Source organism: Taudactylus pleione, unplaced genomic scaffold (assembly GCF_031769625.1).
Source record: "Taudactylus pleione unplaced genomic scaffold, aTauple2 ptg001183l, whole genome shotgun sequence".
Classification (NCBI taxonomy): Eukaryota; Metazoa; Chordata; class Amphibia; order Anura; family Myobatrachidae; genus Taudactylus; species Taudactylus pleione.
Genome location: NW_028285584.1, coordinates 600,995 through 623,323, shown reverse-complemented (window position 1 = coordinate 623,323; position 22,329 = coordinate 600,995). Strand labels below are relative to the sequence as shown.

The 22,329-nt window shown below is 45.8% G+C and overlaps 1 protein-coding gene across 1 annotated transcript; it reads left to right on the top strand.

Annotated features, from left to right (window-relative positions):
- Window positions 1-4,608: 4,608 nt before the first annotated feature.
- Window positions 4,609-16,993, top strand: HAS3 (hyaluronan synthase 3). The gene is made up of 4 exons (XM_088462277.1): window positions 4,609-4,814; window positions 10,168-10,773; window positions 15,618-15,719; window positions 16,064-16,993. Exons 2-4 carry the CDS (start codon window positions 10,168-10,170, stop codon window positions 16,991-16,993), a joined length of 1,638 nt encoding a protein of 545 aa, XP_088318403.1. The 5' UTR covers window positions 4,609-4,814.
- The last annotated feature ends 5,336 nt before the right edge of the window (window positions 16,994-22,329 follow it).

The window sequence follows — 22,329 nt, the reverse complement described above, 5'->3', positions numbered from 1 at the left end:
TTCCAGTCCAGCACGTACTGTAATATCCATATTGAAAGCAGGAGTCCAGGACATGTTTCACTTCGAATTCTACCCCTTTCTCAGTGAGAACCTTAAGAGGTGAAGATAGGACTTTGAGGAACTTATTGAGAACAAGAGGTTTAAGTAGGGAAATGTGAAATGATTTAGGAATCTTGAGGTAAGAAGGGAGTTTTACTTGGTAAGCCACAGGGTTAATGACCTCAATGATGGAGAAAGGATCGATGAACCGGGGTGCTTTCATGGACGGAACCCTGAGGCGTAAGTTGCGGGTGGAAAGCCAGACCTCAAATTGAAGAATACAAAGATATCTTTGGTATCAGGCGCTCTAATAGGTATTTGTTCCACAGCAGCTGTATAAATTGGCACATCTTATGAGGCACACTGTGGATATAACACTTACTACATGTAAGATAAAGCTGGGAGTTACCTAGCAAAACGCGTTAGAGGTGGAGCCTCCTACTCTGTCGGGAACTTTTGGAATACCCATCTTTGTATTATGGATATTGTGACCTGAACCAGACTCCTGGACATCTTTTGCTACCCCACTTGGGGAAGTGGATAACGGTTGGACTACAAGTACCTAAGCCTCCAGGGATCAATTCTCATACATCTCTCCAAGGGACCTACCAAAGCGAGATTGCTGTTCCGCTTATTTACAAGGAGGACCCTCATTATTGTGAGTTGGTACGAGACTGTATATTCCCACTGGGCTTAGCATCAAGTCATTAACATCTGTTGTCCACCATTACGGAGTCATATAGAAACAGGACATTTCCAGTATTTATCCCTATATATCACACAAACTTACCCGTCACAGAGATAAGGTGCTCAATGTCATCTGATTGCTAAATTGTTTTATATGTTCAGATTGTGTTAAGTCTTATATCTTATTTTAATTGCAATCAATTTTAATTCATTCATTAAGCTGTTTATATATGTCACACTTCATCTGGTTGTGATTTTACCCTCAAAAATAGCATTGTACACTTTTTATACCAACGGAAAGCCAGAGCTGCTTGCATCTTGGGAACAGCTCTACGTTTCCTATCTGCCCCTTTTTTATAACGCTGGTCTGGAGGAGAGTTGCATGAACTTGTGTCCAAATCTGAGCAAATTGGCATAGAGTAGATTCAACTGCAGGAACATCAGGTTTTTAAACACAGGAACTATAGGATGGAGATTATAAACCACATAGAATGGTGACTGACTGGATGAGGGATGGTAAGAGGAGTTGTGTGCAAATTCTGCCCAGGAAGAGAGTCAGACCAGTTATCTTGGGAGGACGATATGTAAATCCTTAAAAAGTTATCCAGGTCCTGGTTCACCCTCTCTGGATCCGTTACTTTGAGTGTGATAGGCTTTAGAGAAATTTAATTTGACTTCCAGAGTAGAACAGAGAGCTCTCCAAACTTTGGCCATGAACTTTACCCCACGGTACAATACAATTTCATTTGGGAGTCCGTGCAGACGAAATATAAGGTGTACAAACAACTGAGCCAGTTCAGAAGCGGAGGGTAGTTTTTTGAGTGGAACATAATGGACCATCTTTGAGAAACGATCGACCACCACGAAAATGGTAGTGTAACCATTGGAAACTGGCAAGTCAGTCACGAAATCCATGTGCAGATGGGTCCATGGACGGGTTGGAATTGAAAGAAGCACCAGGTCTCTGGCAGGAGCTTGTCTAGATCACAGGTTCTCAAACTCGGTCCTCAGGACCCCACACAGTGCATGTTTTGCAGGTCTCCTCACAGAATTGCAAGTGAAATAATTAGCTCCACCTGTGGATCTTTTAAAATGTGTCAGTAAATGATGAATACACCTGTGGACTTAAAAAAATAGGTGTGGCATAGAGTGGGGGCGCTGTCTGTGTGTGAAGTCAAGGGATAACAGAAGGAGAATACTTATCTAGAAAACATAGGATTGTTTTCTTCCTTTTTCCACAAACGTTGTTATTGGTCATTTTCCTGACTTATAGTTGTAAAGTGTGTTCCCAGACACATAAAAATATCTTCCAAACAAATATTCATGAATCTATAACTATTAATGGCAATTCACACACCTGACTTACACATGTAAGGTGTGCTAGGAAGCATATAAAGGTTTCTTTCAATCAGGCAGTTGTTCGGTTGAAATCAATCTTACCTGTTAAATGTATATTTAGTGGATGCGTACCCATACTCACACTTTCTGGTGCGTAATGAAACTCATCAAGGTATCTTTTCAAAAACCTCCAAAAATGCCTAGAATATAATACAAAGATATTTATTTCGTAATGCACATAGCAAAAAAATGTGACTATATTAAAAATCCATGAAATCCAAAATCAGAACCAATAAAGGTCAGAACGAAGTATTGGGTCAATCTTTCCCAAAAATAGCTAATAAAATATGATAGGGTGGGTACTAAAGGAACCATAGGCAGAGAAACATGTGTCCAAAAAAACGTGATGATGTGTGGGCGCCAGCACAATCACATGGATGGTAAATTCCACACACTCAGTCCTAAAGGATTAAGGGCCTGATTCAGAGCTGAACGCTCTGACCAGAGCGCTCGCTCTGAATCAGGGCCGTCCTATGTAAATCTGGAGCGGCCTTTCGGACGCTCGCATAGCTGTGGGTTACCACCCACAGCTTATGCGAGCGTCCATGATGACGGTCGCGATGGTCTTGACCATCGCGACCATCGGGCTTGCGACGGAGACCCTGCGGTAGGGTCTCGCTGCCGCAAGCCCTGGAGTGATTTTGGTCAAAATCACACCCACTGACATCACTAGTGATGTCAGTGGGGCCGGCTTCAGACGGTAGGCGTTCCCATGGGAATGCCTCAATTGGCAGGCACGCCCCCGGCACGCCCACCAAAGGGGGCGTGCTGTCAATCAACATCGACAGCACGCCCCCTTTGGTGCGAGGCCCGGAGCGATGGAGAGCCTGTCGCTCGCCGGGTCTCACGCATGCGCACGACGGAGCTCCCTCCGTCGTGCGCATGAGCAGTGGGGGAACATCGACCCCTTGCGAGCGTCCTGTCGCTCGCGAGCGGGTCTGAATGACCCCCTAAATCAGGACTTTGAGTTGAAGTGGTTTCTTTGAGGGCATCTCCATTTTTACCAGCCCATTTCTGTCCTACTCCATTAACAGTGTCACCAGGAGTTTTATGCTATATGATGTTTGATACGTTTGTAGTGGCACCTGGGTGTTCTTTTAACTATCACCTAAACTTTTTAACTAATCTGATAATTTCTTATATTTATTAAATCTTTATATTTATTATATTATGCTGATAGAAAACATTTTTATCTCTCTTTTAGATTGTTCCCAGTAAAAGTTTAAAAAACAAGGGTATGTTACCTTGATGAGTTTCATTCATTGATGAATTCATCCCGGATAGAACTGTGCTAGAATACATAATAGACGCTTTTCCATATGGCAGCAGCAGCCATCTTACTATCTTATGCGAGAATGCGCCCGTGTATACCGAACATCCGCGCATCTGCATGCGGAAGTCCATCTCGCCCACTGTTTTACCGGCCGCAGCCGCCATTATTAATATCGTGCTGGGTGCAAAAGATCCATCAGAAACAGGCGCCCCACCTGCGTCCACACACATGAGCCGGACCCCACCTGCGTCCACACACATAAGCCGGACCCCAACTGCGTCCGCACACAGAAACCGGCTTACACGCCCCCTTACTTTCCCATGAGACAAATTACTTCCGTGCGTCCGCATAGTCGCTGCTCATCCGCCACCCAGAAAATCCCATTGGACAGAAAGAATGCTTTGTTGATGGGCGTATCAATCCGTACGCACTTGCAAACTTCGTCCATGTCTGTGCGCCTTGTACAGCGCCTGCGCTGATTTCTTTCTGTGTGTGGTATGCATTTATCTGCCTGCATTGGATCCTTCCTCCAATTCAGAATTGGCCTCATAATGTAGGAGTTACAGAAACATGTACATGGGCAATAACATATATATTTTTAAAAAGAGCTGTAAACTCCTAGATGTGATTTTAGTGTCTAAGCAGGAACTCTGCAGTCTTCATAAAGGGCCTTAATAAGTCTCACACTGTCCCAGGCTCTTACTGTCCGTGTACTGTCCAGTGTCACTAGTGCAGGAGGGGACCACCCTTTGCCTGCTGTAAATCAGCCTCTTGCTGGTGCAGTTGTCCCATTATAATTCCCTGCTGCACTGAAAGACCACCAGTCCTAAAAACACCTGCTGCCAAATTCCTTATAGTGACAGCTGTTGGTGGCTCCTGGGTCTAAATATACATTTTATGTGAATTGAACAAATAAATAGCAGCAAACTAACCATTACCAGCAACCAATGGCTGAGTCGGGCAAGTCTCTGCAGAATGGTTTCATTCTTTGGCATTGATAGTGCTGCAGGTCACGGTGCAACTACAGCACATGGGAGACCCCTCACTGGGGCATAAGAGGAGGTGCCTGGTGATAAGGTGGGGTGTATAACGTGTGTGTGTGGGGGGGTGTCACTGTGACTGAGGCTGATTTGTAGACGGTGGTGGGCTAGGGGGAGGGGAGTTAGAGGTTAATGCAACCTGCTGATGGAGGGAGGTGAGGTGAGTGTAGGAGAGATGAGGATACTGAGAGGGGTGCAGTGTAAAGTGATGCAGAGTACGCACGGTGTAGTGCTGACAGGATGCCGGGGAGAGCAGAGGATTGATAACGTGCTCAGTAGTACGGAGTGCACAGGCTGCCTGAGGAGACGAGGAAGAGAAGATGCTGAGTGCTGCAAGTGAGGGGACTGTGGAATAATCCGGAGGGGGCTACAGAACGGTGAGACCACACTGGGTGTACATATATATGTGTGTGTGTGTGTGTGTGTGTCCTCTTACACATGGATACATTGTGCAGCATCAGAGTATTGCAGCCGGGGGATAAATATCTATATATTAGAATCCATGCACCCATTCCCCCTCACACACACACACACACACATATATATATATGCAATGTAAAGCAGGCAGTGATACGCACCATTCTGTGTAAGTGTATAAATGCATGTGGCTGCTTCTCTGCATTGTGTCACTGGGCAGCAGGACTATGATCATGCAGCTAATTGAATAGTAAATCCCCTTCCTCATGTCCTTGTCACCAGAGCAATGCTTGTCAGACCCCTTCCCCCTCATTCATTGCAGTTACAGATCTATTCTCCTAGATCTCTGTGCTCACGCCCCCCAGATCCAAGGTATAGAACTCATGGGTCTTCAACTCTTATGGAACAACAAGTCCCAGCATTCCCTTGCTGGGTCTTCTAGTTCCACAACAACTGGGGCGTTGCGCCTCTGTTCTACAGTATGTACCCATACAATACATATAGCCTCTCCACAGAGTTTAGTCAACTTTTCAGGTGCTTTGTGGTGATTCCCCTTTGTAGACCAGACCCCCTTGTGTACATATGAATATTGTTTGCTGTACTAATGGCTTTGCTGACACTGTGCACGTTCCTCGCTGGCGTCTTTCTGCATGGCAGCATAATTCGCAGACCGAACCAGAGCAGCATGTTATGTATAATATCACTATGTATAATGCAGGTATTAGCGAGATGCCAAGTTAGAATCTTCCTTTGTAGAAATCCTGCTCCTGCCTGTGAGGACATAACAGTAGAGTGCAAGCTCTGTGGGCAGGCTAATAACATTGTTGGGAAGGAAAGATGGCACAGGTGGAGCTCAGTGGGTGTGCACTGCAGCACGGCCTAGTTCCAGACTTTCTAAAAGTATTTTAAATAATTGCATCAGGCCTGCATTGCAGGGACAGAATAGCTTACATGGGAGGAAAACCCCAGACCTCGCACAGCAGTTATACAAAGAAGCCTAATGTGTTTTTTTAAACTTAAAACGCCTTAACAGGAGATTTTTAAAGAGGGTCCGGTGTTCAGTGCCTGCAGGAGGACTCGGGTCTGGTGCTTGCACAGCCCTTGTTGGTGATTAGCTGTTAAATGCACATTGCATTGTATAAATACTGTTGTTACTGATGACATTCACAAACATGCAGGTAAAATATGAATAGCTGAGATAAGGCTGTGATTGTTAGTGACACTTGTGAGGCTGCTGGTTGACTCTCAGGTCTGAAACAGAGACCGTAAAAAAAAAGAATTAGTACTACAGATGTGTCCACATATATCTATGCTCCGTGCGCTACAAGTTGCGTTACGCAATAAGGTGGGAGATGTGCGACTCGGTAGCGCCATGCGTCTTTATGTGTGACACTTTCCCTTAAAATGCGTCTTATTCACAAAGCGACGCGAGTAACACATACAAGCAGCTTCTGCTGATTAAAATGATACCCAGCATGCCTAAATTCTGTGTGCAGCTGCGGGTGTATCTGCATACAAAATGCTACGTTACAGTGTCAGCGGCTATGATACTGTAACGTAGCATTTGGCATGCAGATACAGGCGCACACAGAATATAGGCATGCTGCATATCATTTTAACCAACAAAAGCTGCTTGTGCTCGGTGCTGCCGAGTCGCGCCACTAGAAGGGCTGTTTAATGTGCACGGAAGTAAGATGTATGTGGACATATCTGTATCTCATTTTACACATACAGTTTTTACTTCCCACGAGGCGACTGCGGCTCTCTGTGGTTCAGCAGGCTTTGTGGAAATATCAGACCATGTTGGCAGGACAGGTCTGGGACACACCATATAGAGCGTCAAAAATAACTGAAGCCTACACTCTATACAGAACCTTATATGTCCCATCATGCATGGCTGGGTATAGAAAGGGCCCTAAGCAAAAAACTGTCTAGGGCCCATGAAGTGGCTTTCAATACTCACATGAGTTCAATATGTTGTCTTCTACATGTATTACTAAGCACACTGCATTATCTTTCTGTGTCCTTCAGCCATGGCCAGAGCCTGGTGGGGCATTAGACAACAAATGCTTTGAGCCCTTTCTCCCAATAATTTAACCCAAACAAATGAAAACGTCGAGAGCCCAGGTTGCCTGATGCATGTTCCAGCTCTGGCCACATCTTTATAACATTAGAATGTATTGCTGACCATGGATATAGACACAAGGCCGCTCTCTGGATACAGTCGGTATAAACAATCGGCATAGCGCACCACTCTGAATCAGGCCTAATGACCATAAACACTTCCTAATATATAAAGCAACCAGCGCTTCAACACAATAGTGCGACGTCCAATACACTGAGGTTGTCACACACCTCAAACAGATATATGTATCAGAAAGTACTGGCGATTGTGCGCAGTCTCTGGGGTGTGATCACCTAAGAACCGGAATCATCCAAACAATAACTATTCAAAAGTCCCTTTCTCAGAGGATCCACTTCATGGACATATAAACAAGGAGATATCATATATAGTAAAGTATTGGTTATTGCTACAAAATATTAAGTAAAGTCATCACCACATAACCTCCACAATGACATAGGAAGCAGCGTATCAGATTAAGTGGGGTGCTGATGGATGTAACACACGCTAACTCACGAGTTTGAAGTTGTGCCAGCTACCTCCTGGGTATAGGTGCTGGAGTACTTTTGGTTCCGTGAAAGAATCCACAGTTCCCCGCTATCTCAACCTGGATTGCCTCCCTCCTGACTCCACCAACGCGTTTCGGCTCTCCTATGGCCTCTATCAAGGTGTATACCTCTGGTGGTCATCACTCCTTAAAATACCATCAACTCCCTCCTTATTGGTTTCCCCAAACGCCGCTCCAGTTAGCGTATATACACATAGAAAAGGTGTCCTTATCTTTTTGTTTATATGTCCATACGGAGGAAAGAGAGTGGATTACAATAAAATTTTATCTGGGGGAGCGAATATCCGTAACAAAGGTGGGAAATACCTCCCCTGTTTAAAGAACTCCATATGAAGTGGATCCTCTGAGAAAGGGATTTTTGAATAGTTAAGAGGCCTATCCATTAGCAGATAAATTTGAACGATGAACGATTTATCGTTCAATTTATCTGCTAATGGATAGGCTCTGAACGATAAAAATGCGCATTCCCGCGGCCGACAAATTTGGTCTTTTGTTTCTCCAACATGTTGGTCAATTATCGTTTATCGCTGACAGATATTAGAAATATCTGTCGTGGTAAACGACAAACGATTTTTTTAATGAAAATAGAAACATTAAAAAAAATCCACTCCCAGAATGATGTCATGCAATATCGTTCGTCGTTTGCAAAAATCTGTCATGTACATGACAGATATCTGTCACCGCAGCCACCGAAATTTTCAAGGGATAATCTTTTGTCTTTTAGAAAGATCTGCTAATGGATAGGCCCCTTTAACGTGCATGCATACACGATTTTTGAACGATTATCGATAACGATATCGTTCAATCGTTGAAAAAATCGTTCACTTTCTGAGTTAAAACGATGAACGATTATCGTTCATGCGCGTTCACATTTGTAGTTCAGTCAGACTGACCAACTCAACGATTTTCAGTAAGGCAATATGCAAAAATCGTTCACTACATTAGTAAATGAACGATTTTAGTAAACGATTTTCGTTCATTTTTCCCTTGAAAAGATGAACGAAAATCGTTTACTAAATCGTTCATTTACTATATCGTTGTGTGTGTATGCAGCTTAAAGCTGCATACACACTCAACGATTTTGTTACCAGCGATTTTATGAACGATTTTCTGTCAGATTATCTGTCAGATTTTTTAAAGTGTAATGAACGATTTTTTTTAACTACCACAACGATTTTTGCATGTTCCCTTAATGAAAATCATTCAGTTAACAAGTCTGACTAAACTACAAACGTGAACGCGCATGAACGACTCAGAAAGTGAACAATTTTTTCAAACGATTATAGTTAAACGATATTGTTTAACGATAATCATTCAAAAAATCGTTGTGTGTGTATGCAGCTTTATTGTTTGGATGATTCCGGTTCTTAGGTGATCACACCCCGGAGAGTGCGCACAACTGCAAGTACTTTCTGATACATATAACGTCCTAATTATACAAACACAGCGCTGAAGAGCACAGATGGAAACACAAAATCCAATCCAAATTAAGTCAAACACTTGTAAAGTGTATGGAACATGAAATATAAGAGTTTATTATTATACACAATTAAAATAAATGAATTTAGAATGATCTGAAGCAGTTATAATAAGGGGGAATTATAATCAGGACAGCCCTTTATAAAGGAGACCTGAGACTCCACGTTCTGCCTCCCATGGCTGAGCTTACAGCTGGGGCATCAGGTTCAGTACCTTTAGGCTTTGTAGCCATGATCCTTCCTTTAGAAGTCTCATTTAAAGACAAGCTGGAGTCTCCCATAGCTGTAACCTGTCATTACCAGCTGTCCCCGCCCCTCAGCATTAAAGCCGTTTGATGTCTTCTGTTTCCCAGGATGGTCATTAATAGGTAGCGTTCCCATTTCCTCCTCCTCTTCTTTAACTCCTTCAGTCTTGGCGAGAAAAAAGTTGGTGGGAAAATCGCGGGAGGTTACGTGAAATCAGGCTGAATCACAATTGTGGAACTACAAGTCCAAGAATTGTCTTTCAGCCTCTGGCTGGGACTTGTAGTTCCACAACCCCTGGAGCACGCCCTGTGCCGCCTACACCTGCCCTATATATATTGCTCTGACCTTGCATAGCGTTTGGAATCGGCGCTCCCAGTAAATGAACACGTCTGAAGTTATTGTGACCGAAACCGCCTGGTAATAACACAAGATTGGAGACATAACTGCGGGATAACAGGTCTCTGCCTAACTGGCAATTTTAGCTTCTGTAGGCGGCTGCAATTGTTCTCGGCAGATCAGTCGTCTGAGAACTGAGGTTTACATTAAGAAAAGAAAGAAATCTTTATCTCAGCCACTGGGTTTTCACTTACCAGTAAGTGAGCCCTAATTATCCAGAGTCAATGAGCTGCTGTCAGCAATTCTATATTTGGGCATATGGGGGCATCCGATTTGTTGGCTAAGGGATATTTTGCTCTTTTGTTCTAAAGTGAACTCTTGCAATGTAAGAAGAGTGAATCGCATATATAATTAAAACAATTACCAAATGTAATTGCGTACTGTACTGGCAGACACTGCACGTAGACTGGGAGGCTTGCATGTGTTGACTTGGTGCTGCAGGTATCTCTATATATGAGTTTGTCTATGCTCATTTCTCACTGCCTCAATCTCTTTTGGCACAGATGCCTGGACGGCTGCAGAGTGCTCTGAAGATCCTGGGCACAAGCCTGTTTGCTCTGCTGGTCCTGGGGGGCATACTCGCAGCCTATGTGACGGGATACCAGTTTATACACACTGACCATCACCACCTCTCCTTCGGGCTTTACGGAGCCATCCTGGGCCTGCACCTGCTCACTCAGAGCCTCTTTGCTTTCCTGGAGCACAGGCGAATGCGGACAGGTGGGAGAATCCCTACAGGCAGGTCCACAGTGGCGCTGTGCATCGCAGCCTATCAGGAAGACCCAGAGTACCTGAGAAAATGTCTGCAGTCAGTCCGACGTCTCTCCTACCCCCACTTGAGAGTGGTCATGGTGGTGGACGGAAATTCGGAGGAAGACAGATACATGATGGACATCTTCCGAGAGGTGATGGGATCGGAAGGCACATGCTGCTACTTGTGGGACAACAATTACCATGAAACGGCAGAGGGGGGCCAGGAGGGTGAAAGAGGGGTCCGGGAACTGGTGCAGAAGTTCCATTACTCCTGTATCATGCAGAAGTGGGGAGGGAAGCGAGAGGTTATGTACACTGCGTTCCGGGCCCTTGGGGACAGTGTGGACTATGTGCAGGTAAGAACGATGAAGCAATTTATATCATGCTTTGCTTAAGGTGCGGACACAGGGTACGATATCTATGAATGATAGGAACGATAACGATATTGTTCAACGATATATCGTTCATTTTTATGCAGTGAACGACGAACGATAGCGATATCTATGATCGTCCGTACATGCAGGCCAATCTAGACGATATCGTCAACTTTGCCCGTTCCGAGATGTGGCAGGATGACTTCACTGAAAGATTTCTTTCAAGTCGTTGGTGGTACAGATCGTACCGTGTGTATGCAGCTTTAAAGCACACTAGCATACAGTAACTTGTATTACATGTTCCCATATATGATCTAATGGGGTTCTAAAGAAATATAGTATTATATAACACCATTAGAAACACCTCCATGGGTCTTAGGCCTGACACAGGACCATTATTTATGCAGTTGAGTAACGTTTTGCCGTTGCGCATGTGCGAAAATTCAGGGAATCCCTTACTGCATACGCGTGAAGCCATGTGTCATATGCCGATTGCAATTGTGTACGGCATCGCTAACACTTGAGAAGGGGTTTGCGATCCTTGGGTGTGTCAGGGTGGAGACTGGGAGGTGACCAAAAGTGATCGCAAAAAGCGGCCATGTCATGGGCGTGTTATGTGTCATGGGCGTTCTTAACCGCAAATCCAATGCTTCAGAGACCATGTGTGATTGGATTAGAGGAGAGTAGCTAGAGTAGACCCTAGAGTACCCCAAATACTGATTGTGCGACAGATGTTGGAATGTTTACAATCTCCATCACAAATGCACAGACCGTACAGCCTGAGAGTGGGCGTCTCAGCGCTCGTACACCCCATCCCTCCGTCCCGCACAAAGGGAAGGCTGAGATTAGCATGTGCATCTTCCCACAACCGCTGTTGCGAGCGCGGCTGCATTACCAACCGTCTCTGAATCAGGCCCTTGTTACCTTCTTCTATGTGTGTGCTACAAAGTCCGTCTGCACCACTCCCTTCAGTACTGGAGGAAGAAGCACTTTACTTTCTAATCGGATAAAGCGTAGGGAGTATAGAACATAAACTCTGACCCATCTCACAGTGTCATATTTACAGCTCACGACACAAAATATTATACCTTTAAATATATTAAACACTCCATAGTATTTTTTTAAGGGATGTCAGCCAAATGGGCTGTATATTGGGTACTTCTAGTCAGATGCAGCAGCCACGCACGATAGATGGGTCGTCATATCATTTAATGCGTGCCCCAAAAATTCTCTTCTCTGCGGGATGCCGATGGTCTGAATACCGGCGCCGAAAGCTCGACAATTCGGGATCCCGGCACCAGTATCCCGAAGGTAAGTATCGGGGTGTTAGAGGGAGGTTAGGTAGCGGGGTTATGGTTAGGCACCGGGTAGGAAGTGTTAGGATTAGGGTGCGGGGAGGGGGAGGTTAGATTTAGGCACTAGGAAGGTTATACAATCAGGAAACTGGTTGCCTTAATATCGGCAGCTGGCTTCCCGACTGTCATATCCCGGCGAGGGTGAAATGCCGGGCGTCTAGATGTAGATGCCTGACATTTCCCCGACACCGGGAGACCGGCATCCTGATCGAAGGGATGCCGGGCGCCGCGAGCGGACAGCCGCGGGGGGGAGGGTTAGGTTTAGGGCACCCTGGGGGGACTTAGGGTTAGGCACCCCCCCGGGGGGGTTAGGGGGAGGGAGGGTTAGGGTTAGCCACCCCCGGGGGGGACATAGGGTTAGGCACCCCCCCGGGAGACTTAGGTTTAGGCAGCGGGAAGGGGTGGGTTAGGCACTTAGAGGGGGGATTAGGCTTAGGCACTTGGGGGGGGGGGGGGGGGGGAGGTTAGGCACCCCTAAGGAGGGTTAGGGGGTTAGGTTAGTATATACTTACCTTAGCAACGATTGGGATTTCCAGCGCTGTCGGGCTCTGTTTATCTGTCAGCCAGACGCTGCCGGGGATCGATGCGGCCGGCGGTATTTCATACCGATTCCCTAGGGAGGGAGGGTTACGGTTAGCCACCGGGGACGGAATGTTACTATTAGGGTGTGGGAAGGTTAGGTTTAGGCACCGGTGAGGGGGTGTTAGGTTTAGGCACTAGGGGGGGGAAGGTTAGGTTTAGGCACCGGGGTGGGTGTGTTTAGGTGCGGAGAGGGGGAGGTTAGGTGTAGGCACTTGGGGGGAAGTTAGGCACCAGGGAGGGAGGGTTAGAAAAATACTTACGGATCTTCCCTATGGGTGTCGGGATTCTGGCTGTTGGTCTTGTGTTCAGCAGCATCCTGACAGCCGGGATTTTATACCAAACCCATCTGTTGTGGTGCCATCTTGTTTAAATAGCCCTGATACTCAACAATGCAGCAGTCTTCAGCGGATTGACCACAATTTTTTTTCTTAATAAATGGTCCCCAGAGAGAAATATGACAGAACTATAAGACAGATAACACATAGATTATACTAATTCTGTTTATATAATGTCACCAAGTTAAGCAACACTGTTCAAAGAATATTTGTCATACACATCAGTCCCTGCCCAATTGGAGCTTTCAGTCTACATTCCCTAGCGCACACACACGTGTCCATTTTAGCAGCCACTGAACTTATCAGTAATGTTTTTGGATTGTGAAAGGAACGTACAAACTCCATTCACTTAGGACTTGGCTGGGATTCGAAGGCATGACCCTAGCACCGTGTCAGCAATGCTAACCACTATGTCACCATGAGGCCCCATATTATTTTACATACCTACAGACTAGTGCTGCTAGTAACATACAGTCATGGCTAACAAAAATTTAAAAGTGACACAAGTATTGGTTTTCACAAAGTTTGCTGCTTCAGTGTTTAGACCTTTTTGTCAGATGTTACTATGGTATACTGTAGTAAAATTACAGGCATTTCATAAGTGTCAAAGGCTTCTATTGACAATTACATTACGTTTATGCACAGAGTTAATATTTGCACTGTTGACCCTTCTTTTTCAAGACCTCTGCAATTCGCCCTGGCATGCTGTCACTCAACTTGAGTTTGTCAGAATTTGTGGGTTTTTGTTTGACCACAAGTTCTCAATGGGATTAAGGTCTGGGGGAGTTTCCTGGCCATGGACCCAAAATTTCAATGTTTTGTTCCCCAAGCCACTTAGTTATCACTGTTGCTTTATGGCAAGGTGCTCCATCATGCTGGAAAAGGCATTGCTCCTTACCAAACTGTTCTTGGATGGTTGGGAGAAGTTGCTCTTGGAGGATGTTTTGGTACCATTCTTTATTCATGGCTGTGTTCTTAGGCAAAATTGTGAGTGAAGCCACTCCCAGAAGGTGACTGACAGCATGCCAGGGATGGCCATATGAAGAAAACAATGCAATGATTGATTAGAGGTAAAGACATCTGAGTAGTTTTATCATGGAAGATCGTTTGAAAAAACTTTATCAATAACTGACATTTTCCCTTCAGCACACTGCAGTAAAATCAACAAAAATACTTGAATCCTACATGATAATAGAAATTCAGAGGTATTGGTTTACATACATTTGCAAATATATGAATAAGCGCTGGGCCAACGTCAAGGCTCCTCTATACCAGCATCCCTAACATTATGGGGTTCACGTCCGAGACGCAGGGAACCCCAAAAGAATCCAGCCAAGGACTATCCCCAGGGCATCACACGAAAAATGGAAAAAAGGTGAAAGTGAAGTGTAAAGTATAGTTGTGTAGAGGAGCCTTGACGTTGGCCCAGCGCTTATTCATATATTTGCAAATGTATGTAAACCAATACCTTTGAATTTCTATTATCATGTAGGATTCAAGTATTTTTGTTGCTTTTGCTGCAGTGTGCTGGAGGGAAAATCCCCTTTTTTTCTGTAGCTCAGTGTAAACCCCACCCTTTACAAGCACCTGTGCAATGTCATTAAGTTGATGTGAGCGACCACCATACGTTTTGTTTGCAATAACTGACATTTCTCAGCACTAAGGGCCTGATTCTGCTGCAGTAGCTCTCGCAGCTGCTTACATGGTAGCAACTGCGATGACTCGAATATGACAATGCAGCAGGAGGTGTCATGCCTTCTGCATGCATTACTGAACCATGTTGCGTTCTAGAACGCAATAACGCATCATCTGCGATACCCATGCTGTCACTGCAGATGATGGAAAGAGGCCAGGAAATCTCCATTAGCTGATGGAGATCCTCATCACTCCCCCACAATGGCGAAGACATACCTCCGTTTTGGGAAACAGATACTGTCAGCGCCCCATCTCTTCCCCGAAATGGCAGCAGACGGTCAGGCACTGCGGGCAACATCCCAGACCCGTACTGCACATGAGCAGTATGGGTCCGGCAAATGCGCCGATTCCCGAACTTTGGGAATCTGCATAAAAAAATGGAGCTGCGTTCGCTGCTGAATCAGGGCCTAAGACACACCCTGTATTAACGCTTATAGCAGCTATACAGGATGTCATAGCGTGGCAACGTATACCCCCGGAGAAGGGGTATCCCTTCTTTTGATAAATCTCCCCCTTGCTGGCTGAAAGTGGATTATAAATAGTTTGATGTGGTATAATTGTGTGCATTGTTGCATGACAGGCAGTGATTAGAGCACCTATCGCTTACACACAGTGAGGGCAGCCATTTTGTAGCCTGAACGGTTACTCATGAGAAAACATCATTATAAAATCACTGAGAGAGAGCCTGAGGGACTGTGCTCTCATTAATGCTGGTTCACTCCACAAAATGGTTGTCCCAACTATGTATGGGTAAAAATATGGGCCTGGAATTCAAATTATAATCTACTGAATATCACTGTGAGATCATAGAGTGCTGATCCACCCGTCATCACTTCCTGCTGTTTCCATCTGGTTGTAGGTCTGTGATTCCGACACTGTACTGGACCCAGCGTGCACTGCAGAAATGCTGCAGATTTTAGAAGAGGACCCTAATGTGGGTGGAGTTGGAGGTGATGTGCAGGTAACATCGTTTTTTTTCTTTCTTTACCGCTTGCATGTTGATTGTTGTATTTTTTTCCATTGAACCAGTGGTTCCCCAAACTCAAGGCAGCCTAACAGTGCAAGTTTTAAGGCTATTCATGCTTGAGCATAGTAGATTAGTCCCTCATTCATTTTGAATAAACCATCTGTCCTCAAACATGGATATCCTTAAAACCTGGACTGTTAAGGTACCTTGAGCTCGGAGTCGGGGAAACACTTCATGAAACACTTTTCGGACATGGGGATCTCATCCTATTGTGCAGTACTGACCACAGCTTCGTTTTTCTCCTCTTGCTGCCTCTAATGTCCACTCTTTCCCTACAGATCCTGAATAAATACGATTCCTGGATCTCCTTCCTGAGCAGCGTACGATATTGGATGGCATTTAATGTAGAGCGAGCTTGCCAGTCCTACTTTGGCTGTGTACAGTGCATCAGCGGCCCGCTGGGGATGTACCGAAACAGCCTGCTGCAGTATTTCCTGGAAGACTGGTACCACCAGACCTTCCTTGGCCAGAAGTGTAGCTTTGGAGACGACCGGCATCTCACCAATCGAGTGCTGAGCATGGGTTACCGGACTAAGTACACCGCGCGATCCAGGTGCCTGACGGAGACGCCCACCAAGTACTTGCGATGGTTGAACCAGCAAACGCGGTGGAGTAAGTCGTATTTCCGGGAATGGTTGTACAATGCACTGTGGTTCCACAAGCACCACCTCTGGATGACCTACGAGTCCGTGGTCACAGGTTTCTTTCCTTTCTTCCTGGTGGCCACGGTGGTGCAACTCTTTTACCGTGGCCGCATCTGGAACATAATGCTCTTCCTGCTGACTGTGCAGCTGGTGGGCATAGTGAAGGCAACGTATGCCTGCTTTCTGCGTGGCAATGCTGAAATGATCTTCATGTCTCTGTACTCTCTCCTCTACATGACCAGCCTGCTACCTGCCAAAATGTTTGCTGTGATCACAATCAACAAGTCCGGATGGGGGACGTCGGGACGGAGGAGGCTGGTGGTGAATTTCATGGGCATAGTACCTGTGTCGGTGTGGTTCTGTGTCCTCCTGGGTGGACTAGTGTACACGGCGTACTGCCAGAGCCAGGATCCTTTCACTGAGACGGAACTGTTATTCCTGGTAACAGGAGCAGTCCTGTACGGGTTTTACTGGTTGGCATTGCTCAGTGTCTACCTGGCAATCGTTGCCCGTCGGTGTGGAAAGAAGCAGGAACTTTACAGCCTGGCATTATCAGAGGTGTGACAGTGAGGACAGGGTCTAGCTTTGAACTGACATGACGAAACTTGAATATATTATTGAGGATATGGCTGGACCAATCAAATGTACGACCTACAGCAGTATAGGGTAAAGAAGGATCAAAAGAGGTTTCCTTGTGATCGATGCGAGGAGGATCCATGTGACCACAGACAGTTTCTCACCAGCAAAGTCTTACAGTGATAAGACTGTACTATGCAAACATATACCTCAGGCAGATCATCATACGAGCAAGTTGCCAAAGCAATAAGAGCCATCGTTTGGCACAGCCTTAACACGTCCATAAGTATCCTTGTGGTATGGTGCCACCAACAAAGTAATAAATGTGAGAAAGCTTTATTGAGCATTGCACAGCCATATCCACGGCAGGGGAAGAGGTTATTTATATGAGCAACCCTCTACAGACACCAGACATATGGGAGAAGTATCGAGTAATGGCTAAACATAGTTAGTTGACTGATGGGCAAAATGATCATCCATGTTCTAGGACTTGTTCTAGGAAATGTGTTTGTAATGATCCAAGAAACGATGGGTTGATGGCACGATGTGATATGGAGCCACACATTATACCATTAAGAGCAGATCATCGGTCTGAACATGGTTGCCTGTGTCAGTGATGCAGTAGCTGATCACGACACGCCCGCGTATGGCGAGCCGCCCCCATTACCTCCCAGTAAAGTCCACTGAAATCCCCCGCTCTTGCCTCCAAATTTGTTCTGCGGTTCCTGGCGGTAACCATCGGGACGCACGCGCAAACTGAAACCATTGCCTGCTTGTGCGTGGCACGGACGTTACGGGCACCGCTGATTCAGGCCTCTAATTATAAATACGTTCGAGTAAAGAGGTGACGGCGATCATCGGTGGCAACTCCAAAATTTCCGCCAGGTTTACTTAGGTGCAAAATGGACATCTGCTTTATGTATTTCAAGGTTCATGTAAAATGCACCTCATTGTAGACTGACACGTTAACCTCCTCGTCGGCCTCTCCAGATACATGCACCTCTAAATACACTATGTTGTGTATAGGCGGTGAGTCAATTTTGCACCTAAGCTCATTTTTACGTCGCACAAATGCACTTTAGTGCAACATAATCAAAACTCATATAAAACATATGTTATGGGCATTATCAGGTTTGAAGATTTCAAACATGGGGGCTTATGTAATCGGCTGCTGCGGGAACTCCTGCGAGTCTTCCTGTATTTTTAAAGCAGCAATCATTTTAAAATGCAAAACCAAGCAAGTTTTGCCTTTAAAATGATTGCGGTTTTAAAAATTCATAAGGACCTGCAATAGTTCCCGCAGTGGCTACACGTCCCAACCTATTACATAAGCCCCCCATGGTCTGTTTGTTGTCAAATCAACTTTCTCTCAAAGTGAACTCCAAAGGGTATAGATGTCGCAACAGCCAACAAATCACTAAACATATGTCATTGGTGAATTTTATATTAGTCTCTCTTTAGATATCTGCATGCAGTATCTCCTGGTTAAGTATAAATATTCACAGTTCATAAGAGAACGTCCCATGTACAGGAAGGATCACGCTCACTGTGACATCATCTAGACCATTACGAGCACACAAATCTCATGCGGTAATTCCTGGCACAGCGTCACATGATCTGTAGCCAGCAGGACAGCCTCCACCAGCAAACTAGCAGAATTACAAGACAGAGAGGAAAGGACACTGGGCTTGATTCAGACCCGCTCGCGAGCGCTCGCAAGCGGGTCGATGTTGGCCAAGTGCGCATGACGGAGCTGGCTCCGTCGTGCGCATGAGCGAGACCCGAATAAAGGCGGCCAAGCCGTCGCTATGGGTCTCGCACCAAAGGGGGCGTGCTGTCGATGGTGATTGACAGCACGCCCCCTTTGGTGGGCGTGCCTGCCCAGCCGGAGGCATTCCCATGGGAACGCCTACCGTCTGGGGCAGGCCCCACTGACATCACTAGTGATGTCAGTGGGAGTGCTTTTGGCTCTGATAGAGCCAAAAGCACTCCAGGGCTTGCGGCAACGAGACCCTACCACAAGGGTCTCGTCGCAAGCACGATGGTCGCGATTGTCTTGACCATCACGACCATCATTTTGGCCGCTCGCTATAGCTGTGGGTGGTCACCCACAGCTATGCGAGCGGCCAGGAGCCCGCTCTTAAATTCAGAGGGACGGCCCTGATTCAGAGCGAGTGCTCTGTCAGAGCGTCCGGCTCTGAATCAGGGCCACTGTTTTATAACTGTTTTTTGCGAGACCGATGCGCGTTAAGAATTGCTGATTGCAATTAGGCTTCAGACCAAATGCCATTGCCCCCGACACTTACAAAGGCAGTCTTGCTAGCATCATCTATTTTATAAAGAAACGGTAAACCTGTACGACAAGCTGGATCAGAGGAAAACGCCATTTGCAGATGTTTTAACAACTTGATAAAGAAGAATTGTTTTTGAAGTATAAAAGGTGCTAATTATTCTGCAGTAAGACATCCACTTTCCAAGATTAAAGAACATATTTAAGGTGTCTCCGCCATCATCGGGTCATAAGGAACTAGTGATAAGTGCCTCATGCCTCTATATTATTATGCACCTTCGCCTAACTACTGAGCACAATTATCATTCTAACCTCAATAAGTAATACTAATAAGAACCAGATTAATAAATACTACACAGGGAATATGTGAGTTTATGACAGCTTATAGGGCACTTGTCTTAAACATCATCCAAAACGCTAGTATACAGAATTTTTAACATGCAAAATAAACTGTATGTCGTACAAGGCATTTTCTGTGCACCATTTGCACTGTGACAGCATCAGAAACCTCATGGTGATCATTATAAGCAGAATTCAGTGACAATGGCTTCTCTCAGGGTTGTGCGTTATTTTGTCTTGTTATAACATTTTCCATCTGTTTTAGGACATTACTGTCCTCTCTGCCGCCGCTGTGATAGCAATGTGTCCCTGTACCGTTGCAGTGCGGAGGGGAGTTTTATGATGTAGTAACCAACAAGCCTACCAAATAGGTCTCAGTGTTAGGTTTATACGGGGCAGAAAACAGAACAGGACAGCATTCATCCTAACATGCAGAATGTAGTATCTACCAGTCTCTATAAATATATGTGCCACCCAGAGAGCAGCAAGAAGATATCATAGGCCTCGCAAAACTCCCAGTTTGTTTGTATTCATCATGCGGTGTGGTGCAAGATGAAGGCGCACCACCTCACATCAGGTATACAGACTGGGTTGAGGATGGGAGCCCGGGCACTTAGGATGCCAACTGTCAAAAGACCGACAGCAACATCCCAATGCTGAGAATCCCAACGGGATACGTAAGTATGCTAACCCCCCCCCCTGTAATCCTCCTTTTCTGCACCTTAACCCTCCCGGTTAGTGCCTAAACCTAACCCTCCCCCCTTAGTGCCTAAACCCAACCCTCCCCCCTTAGTGCCTAAACCTAACCTTCTCTCCTTCACCCTCCTTTTCTGCACCCTAACCCTCCCGGTTAGTGCCTAAACCTAACCCTCCCCACTTAGTGCCTAAACCTAACCCTCCCCCCTTCACCCTCCTTTTCTGCACCCCAACACTCCCGGTTAGTGCCTAAACCTAACCCTCCCCCCTCCTTTTCTGCACCCTAACACTCCCAGTTAGTGCCTAAACCTAACCCTCCCCCCTTCACCCTCCTTTTCTGCACCCTAACCCTCCCGGTTAGTGCCTAAACCTAACCCTCCCCCCTTCACCCTCCTTTTCTGCACCCTAACCCTCCCGGTTAGTGCCTAAACCTAACCCTCCCCCCTTAGTGCCTAAACCTAACCCTCCCCCCTCCTTTTCTGCACCCTAACACTCCCGGGTAGTGCCTAAACCTAACCCTCCCCCCTTCACCCTCCTTTTCTGCACCCGAACCCTCAGTGCCTAACCCCCCTCCGGTGGTGCCTAACTCTAACCTGCCCTGTTCGTAGCCTAACCCTAACCCCCCCGCGGTGCCTAAACCTAATACACCCCCCCCCCCACGGCTAAGGGCGCCTGCTATACTTATGATAGGGATGCCGGTGTCGGGATCCTGGCGTCGGCATCTGCACTCAAGTCGGGATTCCAGTGCCGGTCTTCTGTCCGCAGTTCGGGATTTAGCCAGCCGGCATCCAGGTCGGTAGTGTAACTACATCCCTACACACCAACCAGAAGTGATTAGGCTTCAGAGTTGAGTACAGGCAATACAACATGCTGCAACAAAGGGATGTTATCTAAAAAGCAGATGACTGAGCTACAATATGGGGCTTGTGTCATAACAAGGTGCAAAGACCAATGACGTGCTGTAACCCATATCAACTAGGTATCAGTTTACATTAGGCAGGTTAATGAAAGGTGACATCTCATTGGTTAAATAACTTGAAATCTGCAGCTCACCTGTTTGTAAAGCTCCATGTCTTAACCAGCTTTCAAAATAAGGAAGGGGACGAGGGTATCGCCATATGTGTAAGTGCCAGGCGCCATGCTTATCACCCAGATTTCAGGGCAACACAGTGTGTTGAGGCTTAGAGGTGCCCGTTGTCGAAGAAGTTTCCTTCCACGTTCTATAAGGTGGGAATGGCCTGTTATATTCAGAATACACATGATTTAAATATGCTGCCTGCACAGGGCTTTATCCTTACCTTGGAAACTAATATGATGGAAAATAAAGAAGCACCATGCCACTAAGTAATGAAGAATGCCATAGACCGTATACAATGCTGGACAGACGTACTGTAGTAAAAACATACAAGTACGTTATTTAGCTCTGCAATGCACAGACTTTGGGGTAAACTACTAAGCAGCACAAAGCCGTGTCTTCAGTGGTTTCTGCCGCTGGATTTAAAGAGGCAATGCTTTTAAGTACAAGGCACATCTGGGTTTGGATGTAACGCTCGTGCTCCTTTACATCCAGCTGTACAAACTGCAGAAGACACTGCGGCTTTGAAAACAGTGACACTGAACAAATTTACCCCCCTTGACTCAAAGCGCAGGGTGACATCTTGCGTTTGGGCATCGCCATAGGTAGACTACGTGCAATGGGTGCAGGTCGCAAGCATGACCTCCGCACGCCGCATGAAACGGGCCGACTCCCCCAATCTGAATGTTCCCAAACTTGTTTTCATTTTGTACAGTTTTAAACATTTTGCAAACGTGTATTTGTCATATGCATTTTAATGAGGTTTTTAAAATGTTTAGAAAATACAGATTGATGCAAAAACGCAATATGCATTGGATTCTTTCTAAAGCAACACTTTGCATTGAATTTATTTATACAGTGTACACATCTTTTTACAGGGTTTATTTTGTTTTATATAGTGCTAATATACATTGCACTACTTTC

What these genes read in the sequence shown, in the direction of transcription:
- HAS3 (XM_088462277.1), top strand. Translation starts at nt 10,168, where the DNA reads ATGCCTGGACGGCTGCAGAGTGCTCTGAAGATCCTGGGCACAAGCCTG. An exon ending in ACAGTGTGGACTATGTGCAG is followed by an intron (nt 10,774 to 15,617) that starts GTAAGAACGATG and finishes ATCTGGTTGTAG; the next exon opens with GTCTGTGATTCCGACACTGT. An exon ending in GAGTTGGAGGTGATGTGCAG is followed by an intron (nt 15,720 to 16,063) that starts GTAACATCGTTT and finishes CTTTCCCTACAG; the next exon opens with ATCCTGAATAAATACGATTC.